Source organism: Silurus meridionalis, chromosome 2 (assembly GCF_014805685.1).
Source record: "Silurus meridionalis isolate SWU-2019-XX chromosome 2, ASM1480568v1, whole genome shotgun sequence".
Classification (NCBI taxonomy): Eukaryota; Metazoa; Chordata; class Actinopteri; order Siluriformes; family Siluridae; genus Silurus; species Silurus meridionalis.
Window position 1 is genome coordinate 2,036,045 of NC_060885.1, and position 19,822 is coordinate 2,055,866.

At 43.3% G+C, this 19,822-nt stretch overlaps 2 protein-coding genes across 2 annotated transcripts; both read left to right on the forward strand.

The window, feature by feature from the left end:
- Nucleotides 1–730: 730 nt before the first annotated feature.
- On the forward strand, nucleotides 731–7,857 carry pla2g12a (phospholipase A2, group XIIA). The gene is made up of 4 exons (XM_046835420.1): nucleotides 731–1,251; nucleotides 3,099–3,175; nucleotides 6,533–6,698; nucleotides 7,519–7,857. The coding sequence occupies exons 1-4, from the start codon at nucleotides 927–929 to the stop codon at nucleotides 7,635–7,637; spliced, it is 687 nt and encodes a 228-aa protein (XP_046691376.1). The 5' UTR covers nucleotides 731–926; the 3' UTR covers nucleotides 7,638–7,857.
- Nucleotides 7,858–13,222: 5,365 nt separating this feature from the next.
- LOC124394058 (group XIIA secretory phospholipase A2-like) lies at nucleotides 13,223–18,123 on the forward strand. The gene is made up of 4 exons (XM_046862105.1): nucleotides 13,223–13,624; nucleotides 14,948–15,015; nucleotides 15,300–15,465; nucleotides 16,550–18,123. The coding sequence occupies exons 1-4, from the start codon at nucleotides 13,399–13,401 to the stop codon at nucleotides 16,666–16,668; spliced, it is 579 nt and encodes a 192-aa protein (XP_046718061.1). The 5' UTR covers nucleotides 13,223–13,398; the 3' UTR covers nucleotides 16,669–18,123.
- Nucleotides 18,124–19,822: the final 1,699 nt, after the last annotated feature.

Below are 19,822 nucleotides of genomic sequence, written 5' to 3' on the forward strand. Positions count from 1 at the left end.
TGTCCACAGCGGCCTTCGCCCTCGTCCCGAAGATGAAGCTTCAGGTCAAAGGTTGCCATTTTGACACGATTGCGGAGATCTGGCACGACTAGCAGAAGGTGTTTAAAGTTTCTAAAAGGCTCTGTATTACTGTGCAAGGAGATGATTTTGAAAGTGATCGTGTGGAAACGTAGAGTAATAAAGTACTTTCTTGTAAACAGAGCGAGAACTTTTTCATACCACTTTATTGATAAAAGTCCTGATTACTATCACATCAGGCCTCTGATGGTTTGGAAGTATGTGATCCAAATTATTCAGCTGTTTCACATTTCTGTGTTAAATATAAGTGTTTTCTTTGTAGTGAAATGCAAGTTTTGTTTAGTTTGTTTAATAACTGAAGGTGGAGTGAGTGTTTCTCTGCAGACATCTCCCTGGTCTTCATGGGGGTTTAACACCAAACACAAGTGAAACCTGAAAAAAGGGAGGGTTAGAAAACTCTCTATAATAATACATATTAATTATAATTTTGATTTCCAGAATGTCTTTTTATATAATGTCATATATAAAACAAATCATTCCCAAAAAAATGTCCTGAGACGCTCGATCTTTATTGTGACTATTATTAAATCTATACAGTATACAGCAGTGGTCCAACTGAAGTCGAAAAATTTTATGTTATAATAAATTAACAAAGAAATAAATAAATAAAGAATCGCCCGGTTGCGTCATCAAGCTCGCGATGGGACGAGACTGAACCCGGAAGTGAAGTGACTGTGGCGCGCCGGTGAGTCACAGCTGACACACAGACCGGACTTTGTCTGCTGATGGACTCGGAATCAGATGGAGTAGAAAATGTCCTACTCCGCCCTTCTGACCGGTTTGATGCCGCGGACATTTTGGAATTTATTTTAAAGGAATCATCAGAATAACGAGAGAGAGTGTGGAGAATGAAGCTCAGCGCTCTATCGGCTTTCCTGACCCGGACCCTGACCCTCCGGCCCCGGTGGCCCCTGACCCTGACCCTCCGGCCCCTGACCCTGACCCGGTGGCCCCGGCGGCCCATGCCCATGCTCCTGCTCCTGCTCCTGCTGTGTTGGGGGAGTTTGTTGCCCCCCAGTGCAGGACTGCAGGGGTTCGATCCTGAAACTCCGGACTGGAGAAAAACCTTAAAAACCATCCGTAATGGAATTCACAAGATCGACACTTATCTGAACTACGCTCTGGATTTAATCGGAGGATCTGATGGACTGTGTCAGTTTCAGTGCAGTGATGGTGGGTGAAGTGTGTGTGTGTGTGTGTGTGTGTGTGTGTGTGTGTGTGAGGTCGCTGGAAACTTTTTAAGATTATATATACTTTATATGGACAAAAGTATTGGTACACCTGATTTTTCCAGCTATATGTGGTTCTTCTCTAAAATGTTAAATTGTAGAAGACCTCTTTGGATGCAGTCACAATTTAATTTTGCGTTCACGTGAACTAACAGACCCCGAACCTGTTCCAGCATGACGATGACCCCCTGTGCACAAAATCAGCTCCATGAAGATCTGGGTTACAGTGGAAGATCTCCTGATATTGAGCTCCAACACAATTAAACAAATTTGGAATCAATGTGAGCGCTGACTGCACCCCAGAACCTCCTCACCTTCTCACCTACACCACTACCTGACTTTACTACACTCTTGTAGCTGGATGAGCACAAATCTCCACAACATCTAGTGGAACATCTTCGCAGAAGAGTGGAGGAATTATAACACGAAGCTCAAAAACCACATACAAAACATATGACCAGGTGTCCACATACTTCTGCTAATATAGTGTATATATGTGTGTGATTCTTTTTCTGCCATTCCCTACTTAAAAGAGGAATTAGATCTTCAAACCTCACCCGTCCTGACCTGTCCTGACCTGTCCTCACCCGTCCTGACCTGTCCTCACCTGTCCTGACCTGTCCTCACCTGTCCTGTCCTCACCTGTCCTGTCCTGACCTGTCCTGACCTGTCCTCACCTGTCCTGACCCATCCTCACCTGTCCTGACCCATCCTCACCTGTCCTCACCTGTCCTCACCTGTCCTCACCTGTCCTGACCTGTCCTGTCCTCACCTGCCCTCACCTGTCCTGACCCTTCCTGACCTGTCCTGTCCTGACCCTTCCTGACCTGTACTGTCCTGACCTGTCCTCACCTGTCCTGTCCTCACCTGTCCTCACCTGTCCTGACCTGTCTTTACCTGTCCTCACCTGTCCTGACCTGTCTTTACCTGTCCTGACCTGTCCTCACCTGTCCTGACCTGTCCTCACCTGTCCTAACCTGTCCTTGCAATCTGTGCTAAAAGAAAGAGAAAAGAGAGCAAATGCACAGGGAGAACGAGGATCAAGTCGAGGACAAAACGAACATCTCAGTATGTGAGTCTTATCAGTGCATTAGTTTTACACTGCAGATCTTTTTAAAACAGGGCACTGCCTCTCTCAAGTCATATTTAACACCAAGCTGGAAGCTCTACTTAGTTTTTAGTGAAGAAACGTGTGAAAATCTCACAGAGAGAAGATGTGACTCCATTATATTTTCTTTTAAACTGTTTTTTTGGTAGATTGGTCCCACCATTTATCTTGTTCTTGTCTGCTTGCGCTGAATCTCCTGGTTTTCTTTGTGCTATTTGTCACAGATTTATCCATTAATGTTGTTGTGCTCACTGCATACATTATAATATACACCAAGTGTGTGTTTATTGGTCTACTGCTGTTCACCTGCCGACACAAAACTGTATTTTTTGCACAATACTTCAACGTTTTCCTCTCGGTTTATAACAGATTTTTAATTATCTTGTATTAATGACCTTATTGTTTGTTTGTGGTTACTTTGAGTGTATGAATTGTATTTTCAGTAGAACATTATTAATGAAGATTGAAGAACACTGCTGTGCGATGAACAGCAGTGTTCTTCAATCTTCATTAATAATGTTCTACTGAAAATACAATTCATACAATGTCATACCTTTGGTGCCCACTAGAGGGCCTCACACTTTGAGAACCACACACACACACACACACACACACACACACACACACACACACTATAAAGATATGTTAAAAGTGTGTGTCATCACCAGTTTTCTGTGTTGCAGGATACAAGCCCATTCCCAGACCTCATTACAAACTCTCTCCACCCAACGGCTGCGGCTCTCCGCTGTTCGGGTTTCACGTGAGTGTGTATGAGATCTAATGAAAAGCCTGCAACATGATGTGCTACACAAAAGATGCATTTATTGTCCTATACATTATTGCACAGTGAAATTCTTTGTGTATTAGACAGCTGTGTCAGAGCACAAGGTCAGCAGTGATACTGGATCATCACGAGTGTCAGTCTGGTAGTACTGGAGCTTAAACCTCTGACTTTCTCTCTGACACAGTGATTTACCCAGTGAGCTCCTACCTCCCCATACACAGCCCCTGAAATATACACAGTCCTCAGGATTATACATCTCTTGTTGTGATTGTGCAGTGTGGTTGTGCAGTGTGGATTGTGGAGTGTGATTGTGCAGTGTGGATTGTGGAGTGTGATTGTGCAGTGTGGAGTGTGATTGTGGATTGTGCAGTGTGATTGTGGAGTGTGATTGTGGATTGTGCAGTGTGATTGTGAAGTGTGATTGTGGAGTGTGATTGTGAGTGTGATTGTGCAGTGATTGTGCAGTGTGATTGTGCAGTGTGATTGTGTGTGATTGTGGATTGTGCAGTGATTGTGCAGTGTGATTGTGGATTGTGCAGTGTGATTGTGGAGTGTGATTGTGCAGTGTGATTGTGGATTGTGCAGTGTGATTGTGCAGTGTGATTGTGGATTGTGCAGTGTAATTGTGGAGTGTGATTGTGGAGTGTGATTGTGGAGTGTGCAGTGTGATTGTGCAGTGTGATTGTGTGTGATTGTGGAGTGCAGTGTGATTGTGGAGTGTGATTGTGGATTGTGCAGTGTGATTATGGAGTGTGATTGTGCAGTGTGATTGTGCAGTGTGATTGTGGATTGTGCAGTGTGATTGTGGATTGTGGAGTGTGATTGTGGAGTGTGGAGTGTGATTGTGGAGTGTGATGTGGATTGTGCAGTGTGATTGTGGCGTGTGATTGTGGATTGTGCAGTGTGATTGTGCAGTGTGATTGTGGAGTGTGATTGTGGATTGTGCAGTGTGATTGTGGATTGTGCAGTGTGATTGTGCAGTGTGACTGTGGATTGTGCAGTGTGATTGTGTAGTGTGATTGTGGATTGTGCAGTGTGATTGTGGATTGTGGAGTGTGATTGTGGTTGTGGATTGTGCAGTGTGATTGTGTAGTGTGATTGTGGATTGTGCAGTGTGATTGTGGATTGTGGAGTGTGATTGTGGAGTGTGATTGTGGAGTGTGGTGTGATTGTGGATTGTGCGTGTGATTGTGGCGTGTGATTGTGGATTGTGCAGTGTGGTTGTGGATTGTGCAGTGTGATTGTGCAGTGTGATTGTGTAGTGTGATTGTGGATTGTGCAGTGTGATTGTGGATTGTGCAGTGTGATTGTGAGTGTGATTGTGAGTGTGATGTGGATTGTGCAGTGTGATTGTGGATTGTGCAGTGTGACTGTGGATTGTGCAGTGTGATTGCAGTGTGATTGTGCAGTGTGATTGCAGTGTGATTGTGGATTGTGCAGTGTAATTGTGCAGTGTGATTGGTGATTGTGCAGTGTGATTGTGCAGTGTGATTGTGGATTGTGCAGTGTGATTGCAGTGTGATTGTGGAGTGTGATTGTGGAGTGTGATTGTGGAGTGTGATGTGGATTGTGCAGTGTGATTGTGGCGTGTGATTGTGGATTGTGCAGTGTGATTGTGCAGTGTGATTGTGGAGTGTGCAGTGTGATTGTGGATTGTGCAGTGTAATTGTGCAGTGTGATTGTGGATTGTGCAGTGTGATTGTGCAGTATGATTGTGCAGTGTGATTGTGTAGTGTGATTGTGGATTGTGCAGTGTGATTGTGCAGTGTGATTGTGGCGTGTGATTGTGGATTGTGCAGTGTGATTGTGCAGTGTGATTGTGGAGTGTGATTGTGGATTGTGCAGTGTGATTGTGGATTGTGCAGTGTGATTGTGCAGTGTGATTGTGTAGTGTGATTGTGGATTGTGCAGTGTGATTGTGGATTGTGGAGTGTGATTGTGGTTGTGGATTGTGCAGTGTGATTGTGGAGTGTGCAGTGTGATTGTGGATTGTGGAGTGTGATTGTGGAGTGTGATTGTGGAGTGTGATGTGGATTGTGCAGTGTGATTGTGGCGTGTGATTGTGGCGTGTGATTGTGGATTGTGCAGTGTGGTTGTGGATTGTGCAGTGTGATTGTGCAGTGTGATTGTAGTGTGATTGTGGATTGTGCAGTGTGATTGTGGATTGCAGTGTGATTGTGGAGTGTGATTGTGAGTGTGATGTGGATTGTGCAGTGTGATTGTGGCGTGTGATTGTGGATTGTGCAGTGTGATTGTGCAGTGTGATTGTGCAGTGTGATTGTGCAGTGTGATTGTGCAGTGTGATTGTGGATTGTGCAGTGTAATTGTGCAGTGTGATTGGTGATTGTGCAGTGTGATTGTGCAGTGTGATTGTGGATTGTGCAGTGTGATTGTGGATTGTGCAGTGTGATTGTGGAGTGTGATTGTGGAGTGTGATTGTGGAGTGTGATGTGGATTGTGCAGTGTGATTGTGGCGTGTGATTGTGGATTGTGCAGTGTGATTGTGCAGTGTGATTGTGGAGTGTGCAGTGTGATTGTGGATTGTGCAGTGTAATTGTGCAGTGTGATTGTGGATTGTGCAGTGTGATTGTGCAGTATGATTGTGCAGTGTGATTGTGTAGTGTGATTGTGGATTGTGCAGTGTGATTGTGGAGTGTGATTGTGGAGTGTGATTGTGGATTGTGCAGTGTGATTGTGGAGTGTGATTGTGGATTGTGCAGTGTGATTGTGGAGTGTGCAGTGTAATTGTGCAGTGTGATTGTGGAGTGTGATTGTGGATTGTGCTTTGTGATTGTTAGGTCGTTTCCATAGCAACAGCTAGTTCAGAGGGACCTGTACTGGGTGACGCTCTGCTAAGTATAAACAAACTTATAACTGTTTGATCTGCTGGAGTGAGGAGATGTTTGTTTAACATTAGTGGACGGAGTCTCCGGTGTCAGCAGGTGTTTTAATCTAATTCACTGTAAAAGAGAGAATAGAGAGAGAGACTGGTGAAGGAAAGACCGTTTATAGCTGCTATAACATCAGTGAGAACATGACAAACTTGTTTTTCTGATGCTCAGTTAAATTAAATGTCACTTTAAATAGATAAAAATACATTCTTGGCAAATTAACGTGGTTTTAAGAGGAATAAGACTGAAGAGAACCTGCTCTAATAAAAAATAATCATCACTAGGGTGGAGGAGCAGCTCCACTCCACATCAGGTCACATCCCAACACCCTGTTGTTGATTATTTTTCTGTAGAAGTCTGCCCCCTAGTGTTCAATCCTTTACATTCACCTGCTGTCTATCCACAACCTGAATACATTGATCGTCTGTTCTCTCGTCTTCAGTTCGATATTGGAATTCCATCAATGACTAAATGCTGTAATCAGCACGACCGCTGCTACGACACGTGTGGACGAGAGAAACGTGACTGTGACGATCAGTTCCATGTCTGCTTGGAGACTATATGTAGGAATGTACAGACTACCCTGGGACTGGACCAGAGTGTGCAAGGTAAACCTCCTGTGTGTCTAAACTCTGATCATGTCAGGTCATACGGAGCCAAACACCACATCAGCACATCTGTGTGAGACAATAAACACATGAACACCTCCATGAAGACGAATATGTGGTTTGGAAATAATAATCTGCTCCAAAATGTCGGTTCCAACAAGTCAATTTAAATTTGTTAATTCCAAAGAGTCAATTATTTTGAGTCCACTTTAGATGAATTCTTTAGAGTCGTCACAGCAGATCATCCGTCTCCATACCCCCTTGTCCACTACATCTTCCTCTTTTACACCAACTACCTGCATGTCTTCTCTCACCACATACATAAACCTCCTCCTTGGTCTTATACATCCTACAGACCACCATCTGATGCTGTCTAGCTACACAGTTTAAACACCTCCAATGTTCCTGCTCTTACTCCCTTTCCACTTGGCCTGCTGAACACACAACATCTCCACCTTTCTCCTCTCCATCATATCAGCTCCCTCTCTCCCTTTACCAGTCATAGTACCAACATTTAAAGTACCAACCTGAACCTCCACTTCTCCTCCACTTCTCCTTTCCCTGCTGTCTCTGTAGACGTCTTCCTCCTCTCCTTCTCCTCCTTCACCCAACAGTAGCACAGTTTACACCAGTACCCTGTTGTTAATGATACCTGTGGTGGTTGTTGGTAACCCGGGCACTCAGATTTTTAGTCTCTAACTGATGCCTGTACTTTCACTGAATATTATTATTATTATTATTATTATTATTATTATTATTATTATTATATGAATATATAATAACTTTGATTTCTTTCTTTCACGTCTGGTCTCTGAGTCAGCATGTGACTCGGCAGTGACTCTGCTCTTCGACGCCGTCATGCACCTGGGCTGTAAACCCTACCTGGACAGCCAGAGAGCTGCGTGTATCTGCCGCTACGAGGAGAAAACTGACCTGTGAACAGCTGTGTTCCAGGTGCAATATTCCTGATGCCTTTGAGGAACTTTGTTCAGCAGCACTGCACTGTTTCCTGTTTTCATGTGTATGGTGTTTAAAAAAACCTGTAATCCGAATTATATAACAAGTGCTTTGGGAAAAAAAACTATGGTCCATGTTATTGTTGTGCACTACATCCTACAGTTTTTAGCTCTAAAATTAGTTTAAACCGAAATCAAAGATGCTCAGATGTTCTGTCGTTCTTTAACTCATGAGGAATGGTTTTGATCAGATTTTTTTTTATTGCACTTTACTGTCAGCAGAGGGCGCTGCTAGTTCATTAATCTAAATCAGTTAATTACGTCATGTACAACACGAGTCAGACGGAGGAAACACGAGTGAGACGGAGGAAACAGGAGTCAGACGGAGGAAACACGAGTCAGAGGGAGGAAACACGAGTCAGAGGGAGGAAACCCGAGTCAGAGGGAGGAAACCCGAGTCAGAGGGAGGAAACACGAGTCAGAGGGAGGAAACACGAGTCAGAGGGAGGAAACACGAGTGAGACGGAGGAAACACGAGTGAGACGGAGGAAACACGAGTGAGACGGAGGAAACACGAGTCAGAGGGAGGAAACACGAGTCAGAGGGAGGAAACACGAGTCAGAGGGAGGAAACACGAGTGAGACGGAGGAAACACGAGTCAGAGGGAGGAAACAGGAGTCAGAGGAGGAAACAGGAGTCAGACGGAGGAAACACGAGTCAGACGGAGGAAACACGAGTGAGACGGAGGAAACACGAGTGAGACGGAGGAAACACGAGTCAGACGGAGGAAACACGAGAGACGGAGGAAACAGGAGTCAGAGGAGGAAACACGAGTCAGAGGGAGGAAACACGAGTCAGAGGGAGGAAACACGAGTGAGGCGGAGGAAACACGAGTCAGAGGAGGAAACACGAGTGAGACGGAGGAAACAGGAGTCAGACGGAGGAAACACGAGAGACGGAGGAAACAGGAGTGAGACGGAGGAAACAGGAGTCAGAGGGAGGAAACAGGAGTCAGAGGGAGGAAACACGAGTCAGAGGGAGGAAACACGAGTGAGAGGGAGGAAACAGGAGTCAGAGGGAGGAAACAGGAGTCAGAGGGAGGAGTCAGAGGAGGAAACAGGAGTCAGAGGGAGGAAACAGGAGTCAGAGGAGGAAACAGGAGTCAGAGGGAGGAGTCAGAGGAGGAAACAGGAGTCAGAGGGAGGAAACAGGAGTCAGAGGAGGAAACAGGAGTGAGACGGAGGAAACACGAGTCAGAGGGAGGAAACAGGAGTCAGAGGGAGGAAACACGAGTGAGACGGAGGAAACACGAGTGAGACGGAGGAAACACGAGTGAGACGGAGGAAACAGGAGTCAGACGGAGGAAACACGAGTGACGGAGGAAACAGGAGTCAGACGGAGGAAACAGGAGTGAGACGGAGGAAACAGGAGTGAGACGGAGGAAACAGGAGTGAGATGGAGGAAACAGGAGTCAGGCGGAGGAAACAGGAGTCAGACGGAGGAAACACGAGTGAGGACGGAGGAAACACGAGTGAGACGGAGGAAACACGAGTGAGACGGAGGAAACACGAGTCAGAGGGAGGAAACACGAGTCAGAGGGAGGAAACACGAGTCAGAGGAGGAAACACGAGTGAGACGGAGGAAACACGAGTCAGAGGGAGGAAACACGAGTCAGGCGGAGGAAACAGGAGTCAGGCGGAGGAAACACGAGTCAGGCGGAGGAAACACGAGTCAGACGGAGGAAACACGAGTGAGACGGAGGAAACACGAGTGAGACGGAGGAAACACGAGTCAGAGGAGGAAACACGAGTCAGAGGGAGGAAACACGAGTCAGAGGGAGGAAACACGAGTCAGAGGGAGGAGTCAGAGGGAGGAAACACGAGTCAGAGGGAGGAAACAGGAGTCAGAGGAGGAAACAGGAGTCAGAGGGAGGAAACAGGAGTGAGACGGAGGAAACAGGAGTCAGACGGAGGAAACAGGAGGAGACGGAGGAAACAGGAGTGAGACGGAGGAAACAGGAGTGAGATGGAGGAAACAGGAGTCAGACGGAGGAAACAGGAGTCAGACGGAGGAAACAGGAGTCAGACGGAGGAAACAGGAGTCAGACGGAGGAAACACTCGTCTGCTCTAAAGCGTCTGTACGATTGAAAACAGAAAGCACGAGAGAATGTAGATAAATGAATGTAAATGTTCGGACATGTTTTTAGTTTATTGATTGTAACTGTTAGAAAGCTGAAATGTGTCTTAGGGATGAAAACATTTCTTTACGCACTCGTTTTGCACTTTGTTTTAGCCCCGCCCCCTCTCTAACATTTTAACTGTTATCCCCACCTCCTTTTAATATAGTTATTCTTATAAATCTAAAGTTTTGCTCATGGTCCCGCCGCCTTTCAATCAAGAGTTATGCTCTTGGTGCCAACTCTTTCCTGTCTAGTTATGCTTGTAGTCCCGCCTCCTTTTAATCCAAAATGATGCTCTTAATCCCGCCCCTTTCTGTCTAGTTATGCTTGTAGTCCCGCCTCCTTTTAATCCATAATGATGCTCTTAACCCCGCCCCTTTCTGTCTAGTTATGCTTGTAGTCCCGCCTCCTTTTAATCCAAAATGATGCTCTTAACCCCGCCCCTTTCTGTCTAGTTATGCTTGTAGTCCCGCCTCCTTTTAATCCAAAATGATGCTCTTAAACCCGCCCCTTTCTGTCTCGTTGTGCTCGTAGTCCCGCCTCCTTTGAATCCAAAATGATGCTCTTAACCCCGCATCTTTTCTGTCTAGTTATGCTTGTAGTCCCGCCTCCTTTTAATTAAATAATATGATCGTAGTCCCACCCCCTTTGTGTTTAAAGTTTTCTGTTTAACCCTGGATGATGATGATGGTGATGATGATGATGAAAAAGCTAAATAAATATTTTTTCCCAGAATTCCTGCTGGTGTTCCTGAGTAGCTGTACTGTGTGTGTGTGTGTGTGTGTGTGTGTGTGTGTGTGTGTGTGTGTGTGTGTGTGTGATCACAGCTACTCAGGTGAGTTGTAGAGTTTTTTTAAATAGAGTGTTGAATAGTGATAATATTTGTCTCACACCCGGGTCTATCCAGGGAGGTGGCAGCTTAATGTTTAGGGCATTGGACTTCTGATCAGAAGGTCACATGTTCAAATCCCTGCACCACCAAGATGCCACCGCTGCCCCTTGAGCAAGACCCCTAACCCTCAACTCCTTGATTGTGAGTTGTTCTGAATAATGCTGTAAATCTAAATATCTATTCCACAGAATCTAGAATAGAGATTTACTTCCAATCACAGTGGCTTTGAGTTTTACAGAAGACTCAGCAAAAATTCCACAGAGAGATGATTTAATAGTCTTTTTCATGTCTCTATTCTCCATTCCAGGTTCCTTTCTGTCTTTATGAAGGATTCAGACACAAACTGTTCTCCAATCCTGTCTCTATAGGTTTCTCTGTTCCATCCTGATGTTTCTCCATGATTTAGAGTGTAAATCTGTGGTGAATCTGCTATTTAAGATCCTCCTGCAACTGAGCAGTGACACATACAGAGGGGGAGATCATCATTTGACCCCCATTACATAGAAATCTACAATTTTATGGTTTATTTGAGCAAATATTTTAAAAGGATTATAATAGAAAAATATGTAAAGAAGGTTATTTGTAAGTATAAGCATTTGAGCAAGAATTCTGATTCCCACACACCTAAATGAATCCTGTATCTTTTAGAAAGAACTCCTGATACCAACTCATTGTGTAGAAAAGCCTTGACAGCTCTTTGCTCTTTCCCATAGTGGTGGAAAGGTTTGTTCTGTGACTGGTGTCTTTTATACACAGATTTCATTTTTAGACTGTTGTTTGCATTTATTTGGCACAGAATTGAGCTCCACATCGATCACAATCAGCTTCCATGTAGTTTCTGTTCGAGAGAAAGATTTTGTCAGCTTTCTTTTCTTTTCTTTTCTTTTTTTTGCAGTTGCAGTTTACAGACAGCAGGGGGTGCTGAAGTTTAACAATTACATTCTGTAGCGTCTAATGAAAGTCATTTGTTTTTCTCAAAATGACCAGAATTTGAGTTTTATATGTAAAAGTCTTTGAATAAACTGTCTGGCTGATGTAAGAGATGAATAAATGCAGGTTTTGAGAATTTGTCCATGTTCTACCTAGAATAAATCATTCACCTCCTGTGTGTCTCTCATCCATGCAATGATGATGTTGCAGGAGGTTTTTCCTCTACATTAAGAAGGATTTGTTCATCATGATGAGGTGTAAAAGCCCATGTTTATCTGCTGTAGCTCATCCAGGTTAAAGTCTGATGTGTTGTGTGCTGGTCTGCTTTTCTGCTCATCACAGATGTAAAGAGTGCGTATATGAGTTACTGTGTCCTTTCTGGCAGCTTCTGAACTCTTAGAACAGAACTGTCACTTCGCAGATAGGTTTTGTTTTTTGCACCATTTTGTGAAAACCCTTCAGACTGTTGTGAGATCATCAGTTTCTGAAATACCATCGGGGAAGAAGAAAGGAATTCTAATAGAAGCCATATACTCTGCTGTGATTGGTTGATGTGTTGTGATTGGTCAGATGTGCTGTGTTGTGATTGGTCAGGTTCTCTGTGTTGTGATTGGTCAGATGTGCTGTGTTGTGATTGGTCAGATGTGCTGTGTTGTGATTGGTCAGGTTCTCTGTGTTGTGGTTGGTCAGGTTTGCTGTGTTGTGATTGCTCAGATGCTCTGTGTTGTGATTGGTCAGATGCTCTGTGTTGTGATTGGTCAGGTTCTTTGTGTTGTGATTGGTCAGATGCTCTGTGTTGTGATTGGTCAGATGCTCTTTGTTGTGATTGGTCAGGTTCTTTGTGTTGTGATTGGTCAGATGTGCTGTGTTGTGATTGGTCAGATGCTCTTTGTTGTGATTGGTCAGGTTCTCTGTGTTGTGATTGGTCAGATGTGCTGTGTTGTGATTGCTCAGGTTCTCTGTGTTGTGATTGCTCAGGTTCTCTGTGTTGTGATTGGTCAGGTTCTCTGTGTTGTGATTGGTCAGGTTATCTGTGTTGTGATTGCTCAGGTTCTCTGTTGTGATTGGTCAGGTTCTCTGTGATGTGATTGGTCAGGTTCTCTGTGTTGTGATTGGTCAGATGTGCTGTGTTGTGATTGGTCAGGTTCTCTGTGATGTGATTGGTCAGATGTGCTGTGTTGTGATTGGTCAGGTTCTCTGTGATGTGATTGGTCAGGTTCTCTGTGATGTGATTGGTCAGGTTCTCTGTGATGTGATTGGTCAGATGTTCTCTGTGATGTGATTGGTCAGGTTCTCTGTGATGTGATTGGTCAGATGTGCTGTGTTGTGATTGGTCAGGTTCTCTGTGATGTGATTGGTCAGATGTAGTTTTCTTTCTGAGGAAATGATAGTGATGAGAAGATAAATGATCTTTACAGACTCTGAATCTTGTTTAGAAAAACATTCATTTTGTTCAGCAGAATAAAATATAAATGTTCTATTTTATAACTTTTGATTATTTTTGATTATAAAAATGCTGACGTGTGTGTGCGTGTGTGCGTGTGTGTGTGTGTGTGTGTGTGTGTGTGTGTGTGTGTGTGTGTGTGTGTGTTGACCGCGCATGCGCAACAGCCTTCGTGTGTACAGTAAACAATAGGTTCTTCTTGTTTCATTTTCAATTCCGAGTCCGTGCGGTCACGTGACAAACACACGCGTGCAGGTGGAGAGAAGATTCCTGAAACAGAAGCGTGCAGCCGGTGGACATGAAGCTCCTGCTCGTGTCCCTGTTCCTGCTGTGGACAGTGTTCCTGTCCAGTGCAGGGCTTCAGGAGTCTGATTACACATCTGACTGGGATCAGACTCTCAAAACCATCAAGGACGGAATCCAAAACCTTTACACTTACTACAGATCATACACACTCCTCAAATACGCTCTGGATTTAACCTCAGGATCTGATCAGGTGTGTCAGTATCACTGCGCTTATGATGGTGAGCACTGTTTTCATCTTCATCATCATCATCATCATCATCATAATAACGCGTACAGTGCACGTGGTTATATCAGAAATAACACCTCACTTTATAACAGCATTATATTATTATTATTAACCCTGTGTGTGTGTGTGTGTGTGTGTGTGTGTGTGTGTGTGTGTGTGTGTGTGTGTTTAGTTTCACTTTCCTTTACCTGTAAGTAGCTCACACGCGCTGTTAATTGTTTGGCTTAAAAGTTGCCATTAAACTTAATATTTTATAATAAATAATAAATGATAAATAAATGAGTGAGTAAATGAGTCAATCTTCAATCTAATCTTTATATATTTTAATAAAAAATGACTTAATAAAAGATGTTTTGGGGTTTTTGAGGTGATCATTTCTTCAAAATGCTGAAATGACCTGCAGGAAAAGTAAAAAATGAATAATAATAAAAAATAAAAACATAAATCCCTGTTATTTCACGCTTTTAACAGAAGCACGTGATGCTTCATGATGCGTGTTCTTCAGGCATGCTCTCACACCTGCTGCAGGTTCCTCAAAGCAATGCAGAGAGAACATACATCTTATTGTTTGTAAATTGATTGTAAATCACAGTCTGCTTGCTAACTAGATGATCAGTCACCATGAGCATCTATATAATGAATACACCTGAACCAACAGCATGGAGATAACATGCTGATGAGAGTGGAGGAATCGATGAAATTGTAGACCAAGTGTAGATCTGGGAGGCATTAGTAATATCAAATCCCCAGGATCAGTCCACGCTGGAGGTCCTCTGAGATGGTCTTCCTGAATCATTAGATACTCACTGATCTTGTGTAGAAGATTCCAGCATGATGATGCTCCTGTGCACATAGCATGCTCCATGAAGACATAATTGTTGGCGCTAAGATTGGAGTAGAAGAATGCAAAAGTCCTACTCGCCCTGACCTTCTTCCTCAACATCTTTGGAATGAACTGGGATTGAAGAATCCTCACCTCCTTCAGCTTTCTTGCATCTGAATGAACACTGATCCCCACACGCCCCACAGAGAGAAGAGTGGAGCTCATGCCAGTGAGGAGAAGATCTCTGGATGCTCAACAAGCACATGTGTTCAGGGATCCACATACCTGAGGAAGTGTTTTGATGTGTGTCGGTTGAAGTCCACCTACGTTTTACCAGTGATTATAGTATCTGTAATAAAAACAGAAGTAACATTACAACTACAGATAGAAAGATAGATCATAGATGAAAGGAATTCCGCATATTTATCTGTGATGTAATCGTTCATTAGGTTTCCTCTTTTTTTATCTGGTTCATTTCATTTTTCTTTGAAGGACAGAGACCTTTTCCCCGCCCGGGCTACCGCTCTTCACCCAACGGCTGCGGCACTCAGGAAATACCCGTGAGTCTGAAAGAGACGAGACTTTCCCTGAGGCTGTAAATCTCACACAGATCAGATGCAGATAATCTCAGAGTTACGATTTATTATCTTTTATTAAGACCTGAATTTTCTCTATTATTTCTTAACACTACCCCGTACTGATCACTATTCTTTAAGACTCCTGGGTAGGCCAGGCCATGTCTCCATCACTCCACATAGTAGATTAAATATATCAGATGGAGTGTAAAATCTGTTTCTGGTGTTTCTTCATGTATATCGTTATCTCACTCGGCTTTTCTCCGCAGTTTGATATCAAAATCCCAGCGATAACCAATTGCTGTAACGAACACGATCACTGCTACGACACGTGCGGACAAGAAAAGCGTGACTGTGATGAGCAGTTCCAGATTTGCTTGAAGAACATCTGTAGGAACCTTCTGAACGTGCTGGGGCTGGACCAGAAAGTACAGGGTAATCTACAGAGAACTCATTTTAGTTTGGAACACACTCATGGTGTTTTGAGAGACATATGCATGCTCCTGGGGTTTATTTTCAACACACTCACTCATTTAAGGGTCTTAAGATTAAAGTATTCAACAGTCGCAACATCAGCAGTTCACGAGGAATTTTGAGCAGACTTTGGTATTAACTCAGGAAATTTACACAGATTAAGAAATCATACGAACACCATCCATAAAAATACTTATTTAATTAGGTTGAATGATGCAGAAAAAAGTATTGAACATGAGACTGTTCCTTCTGTTCTTCTGCCTGTGAAGGTCAGAATCAGCTGGTGACTGCAGGATGAGGGTCTTCACACAAGTTCTTTACCCAAATGTACTTTTACTCGTGTGATTGTCTTTTTTTATTGTTTACTGTTTTCTTAAGTACTTTTTAAAACCAGGAAACCAGGAACTTTATTTAAACACTTCAGTCAAATTTTAATGAAGTAACAGTTACTTTAAGTAGAATATTATAAAACTTTTTACACATGCTGATTGAACCCACATCCGAATGCAAGTATTAAAGAAAAGCCATGTTGAAGTTCCATATATTGTGTATCAAACTTCAGATTAGCTTTAATGCATCTTTGAAATCATTTCACCAGATATCCAGAGCTGACTGTGATGTTTCAGAGGGTGCCAATATTTTTATTCAACTTCAACAAAAAGCTGGTTCTGTATGTTTTGGAATTTAGGACTGAAAATGAATCCAACGCTGCTGAAAGCTTACAGGCCGTGGTGGTGGAACACGTTCCCTACTGTTTTCTCTGTTCCTTCTTCCTCCATGTGTTTCTGAAGCTCTTGGTGCAGAGCTCCTTGGCTCTTGGGCTGCTCTTCTCACTATCCTTCCATAGAATAGATTCCACTGATGCTTCTAAAGTTCAACCCAAAAGGTTGAGTTCACACATGATCTGTGTTACATACATGAACATATCAAAATCTTTAAACTTCACTAGGCATCGTTTTGCACTGCCATGTGTGATTCTGTCTTTTAAAACAGATGTGTGGTATTAAGATCTACATTCATGTCTTGTTCTGTCCCTCTGAACCAGCGTGTGAATCAGGGCTGAATCTGGTCTTCAATGCCGTGATGCACCTGGGCTGTAAACCCTACCTGGAGAGCCAGCGTGCAGCGTGTGTCTGCCGCTACAGAGATCAGACAGGCCTGTGATCAGATGTGTTTGGGTGTGTGTGTGTGTGTGTGTGTGTGTGTGTGTGTGTATATATATATATCTCCATAGCAACTGCTACAACAAAAATACTGAATAATGTGTTTACTGGGATCATGTCATATATAATAGTGACTCTTAAAGAGCACAATATATAATACAGTGTTATATATTTAAACCCGCAACTCTTCCATGATACCGGATCAGAACCTGGTGATGGGAAAAATCTGATCTAAACACTTTACACATATATAACCAGAACCAGAGTGAACACTCAGAAGTGACAAAAGGAAAGTGTGTGTGTTTTTCTGGTGGTAAGAAGGAAGTGAACAGGAGAAGGTTTTTTTCTGTCTTGGTGGTGAAGAAACTTGTAAAACAAAACTGTAATAAAAGTCACAAAGGTTTGCAGATGTTAGATTCCTGTACACGTGTGAAAGTGTAGAAACACCGAGTGTTTTATGGTGTTTGAGAGACGCATGTTTATTTTGTTTATATGCAACAAATTCTGGAATGTTACAGTATGAAGATTTCGTTTGACCGAACAGATCTATAAATGTGCAGATGTTCCACTAAAAAAATCCTCCTTTATCATGAAGAACAGCTTTTAACACTCTCAGGACACGAACACTTCGTTTCTCCACACATTCAGATAAAACTCTTTTGTGTCTCTTGTAAAACTCTTAACAGATGTTCTTCACTAGTTGGAAATTTTCTTCTTCATCTCAGAGCAGTTCAGTAGGATTAAGGTGTGGTGATTGAGCAGGTGGTTCTATGATAGATATCACTCCAGACGTCTGTCTGCTTTCTAAATCACACGTACAGAACTCAGACGTGCGCTTCAGCTCATCGTCTTGTTGTACGGTGAAGTCGTTCCAGTGAGCCGCAGTCCAGACGGAACTGCATGGTGCTGAAGTACGGAATGAGAGCCGTGTTGGTTCAGGATTCCTTTCTGGAATCTTCCCTGCTCCAAAACAACCCCAAACCATTAAACTTCCACCTCCATGTGTGAGTGTGGGGGTGAGGGAGTCTGATCACATCTTCTCCCCTGTTCTCCTTCTCACACAAGATCTTCTGCTAGAGACACAAACGTCCCTTTTTTTGTTCTTGTGTGTCTGTTTTTTATTGAGTTTGCTGCATAGAAACAAAAGGAACATGCAGGTGTCTCTAAAACCATTAAAGACTGTGTTTCCACACCTCTGACTGGTGCTGTAGGTATAAAGCGACTGCTATTGTATGAGTTAAAGAGAAAAATGCAGAATAATGAATTTTTGAAACAGAATTCACAGGTTCTCTCTGTAATGTGTTTTATATCTAACGGATTCACACTGTATCGTATTATTTCACTTTAAACATCATGTAGATCAGCGGTCCCCAACCTTTTCTGCACCACAGACTGGTTTAATGTCAGACAATATTTTCACGGACCGGTCTTTAATGTGTGGAGGATAAATACACAAAATAAAATGATACGACCATAAAAACTGGTATTTTCTAAATAAAATAATAAACGTGAATCCACGTGTGTTGTTTTTTGTTCATTTTGCTCTCTTGGGGGTTTGAGTTTATCGGTAATGTATTATGTGTTAGCGGCCGGAGCTTCTTTAAGAAGGTAGTGGATGGAGGTGAGTCATGTGACCAGAGCTCCTTTAAGAAGGTAGTGGATGGAGGTAAGTCATGTGACCAGAGCTCCTTTAAGAAGGTAGTGGATGGAGGTAAGTCATGTGACGGAGCTCCTTTAAGAAGGTAGTGGATGGAGGTAAGTCATGTGACCGGAGCTCCTTTAAGAAGGTAGTGGATGGAGGTAAGTCATGTGACCGGAGCTCCTTTAAGAAGGTAGTGGATGGAGGTAAGTCGTGTGACCGGAGCTCCTTTAAGAAGGTAGTGGATGGAGGTAAGTCATGTGAGCGGAGCTCCTTTAAGAAGGTAGTGGATGGAGGTAAGTCATGTGACCGGAGCTCCTTTAAGAAGGTAGTGGATGGAGGTAAGTCATGTGACCGGAGCTCCTTTAAGAAGGTAGTGGATGGAGGTAAGTCATGTGACCGGAGCTCCTTTAAGAAGGTAGTGGATGGAGGTAAGTCGTGTGAGCGGAGCTCCGTTAAGAAGGTAGTGGATGGAGGTAAGACATGCGACCGGAGCTCCTTTAAGAAGGTAGTGGATGGAGGTGAGACATGTGACCGGAGCTCCTTTAAGAAGGTAGTGGATGGAGGTGAGACATGTGACCGGAGCTCCTTTAAGAAGGTAGTGGATGGAGGTAAGTCATGTGACCGGAGCTCCTTTAAGAAGGTAGTGGATGGAGGTAAGTCATGTGACCGGAGCTCCTTTAAGAAGGTAGTGGATGGAGGTAAGTCATGTGGAGCTCCTTTAAGAAGGTAGTGGATGGAGGTAAGTCATGTGACGGAGCTCCTTTAAGAAGGTAGTGGATGGAGGTAAGTCATGTGACCGGAGCTCCTTTAAGAAGGTAGTGGATGGAGGTAAGTCATGTGACCGGAGCTCCTTTAAGAAGGTAGTGGATGGAGGTAAGTCATGTGACCGGAGCTCCTTTAAGAAGGTAGTGGATGGAGGTGAGTCATGTGACCGGAGCTCCTTTAAGAAGGTAGTGGATGGAGGTAAGACATGTGATCGGAGCTCCTTTAAGAAGGTAGTGGATGGAGGTAAGTCATGTGACCGGAGCTCCTTTAAGAAGGTAGTGGATGGAGGTAAGTCATGTGACTGAGGCATCATGACCTGCATCAAGAGTGAGTCATAGAGAGATGTGGAGGAGAAAATCCTGTCATTTTCCAAAATAAAACATCGTTCAGAATCGGATCATAAATAAAACTGAAATAATGTAAGTTATGTATTCTTTCTGTGCGGCCCCCCGGTACCAATTGACCCACAGACTGGGGCCGGTCCACAGCCCAGGGGTTGGGGACCACTGGTTTAGATGACTGGGTTTGTATGAACCTCAGTAATATGATTGATGTTCCTGCTTAATATTTTTTTTATTTTTTTTATTTTTATTTTTTTTTTTATAAATGTCTCTAAATGAGAATAAAAATAATGAACATCATCAGTGTCACATTACAGAATAAACACGAAAAACATTGAAATGATCTCAATAAACATGAAATCTTTATATAAAGTCTGATTGAAATTGTTTGCAAATACTTTACCTTC

What these genes read in the sequence shown, in the direction of transcription:
- LOC124394058 (XM_046862105.1), top strand. Translation starts at nt 13,399, where the DNA reads ATGAAGCTCCTGCTCGTGTCCCTGTTCCTGCTGTGGACAGTGTTCCTG. An exon ending in GTATCACTGCGCTTATGATG is followed by an intron (nt 13,625 to 14,947) that starts GTGAGCACTGTT and finishes TTTTCTTTGAAG; the next exon opens with GACAGAGACCTTTTCCCCGC. An exon ending in GCTGGACCAGAAAGTACAGG is followed by an intron (nt 15,466 to 16,549) that starts GTAATCTACAGA and finishes CCTCTGAACCAG; the next exon opens with CGTGTGAATCAGGGCTGAAT.
- pla2g12a (XM_046835420.1), top strand. Translation starts at nt 927, where the DNA reads ATGAAGCTCAGCGCTCTATCGGCTTTCCTGACCCGGACCCTGACCCTC. An exon ending in TCAGTTTCAGTGCAGTGATG is followed by an intron (nt 1,252 to 3,098) that starts GTGGGTGAAGTG and finishes TCTGTGTTGCAG; the next exon opens with GATACAAGCCCATTCCCAGA. An exon ending in CTCCGCTGTTCGGGTTTCAC is followed by an intron (nt 3,176 to 6,532) that starts GTGAGTGTGTAT and finishes TCTCGTCTTCAG; the next exon opens with TTCGATATTGGAATTCCATC.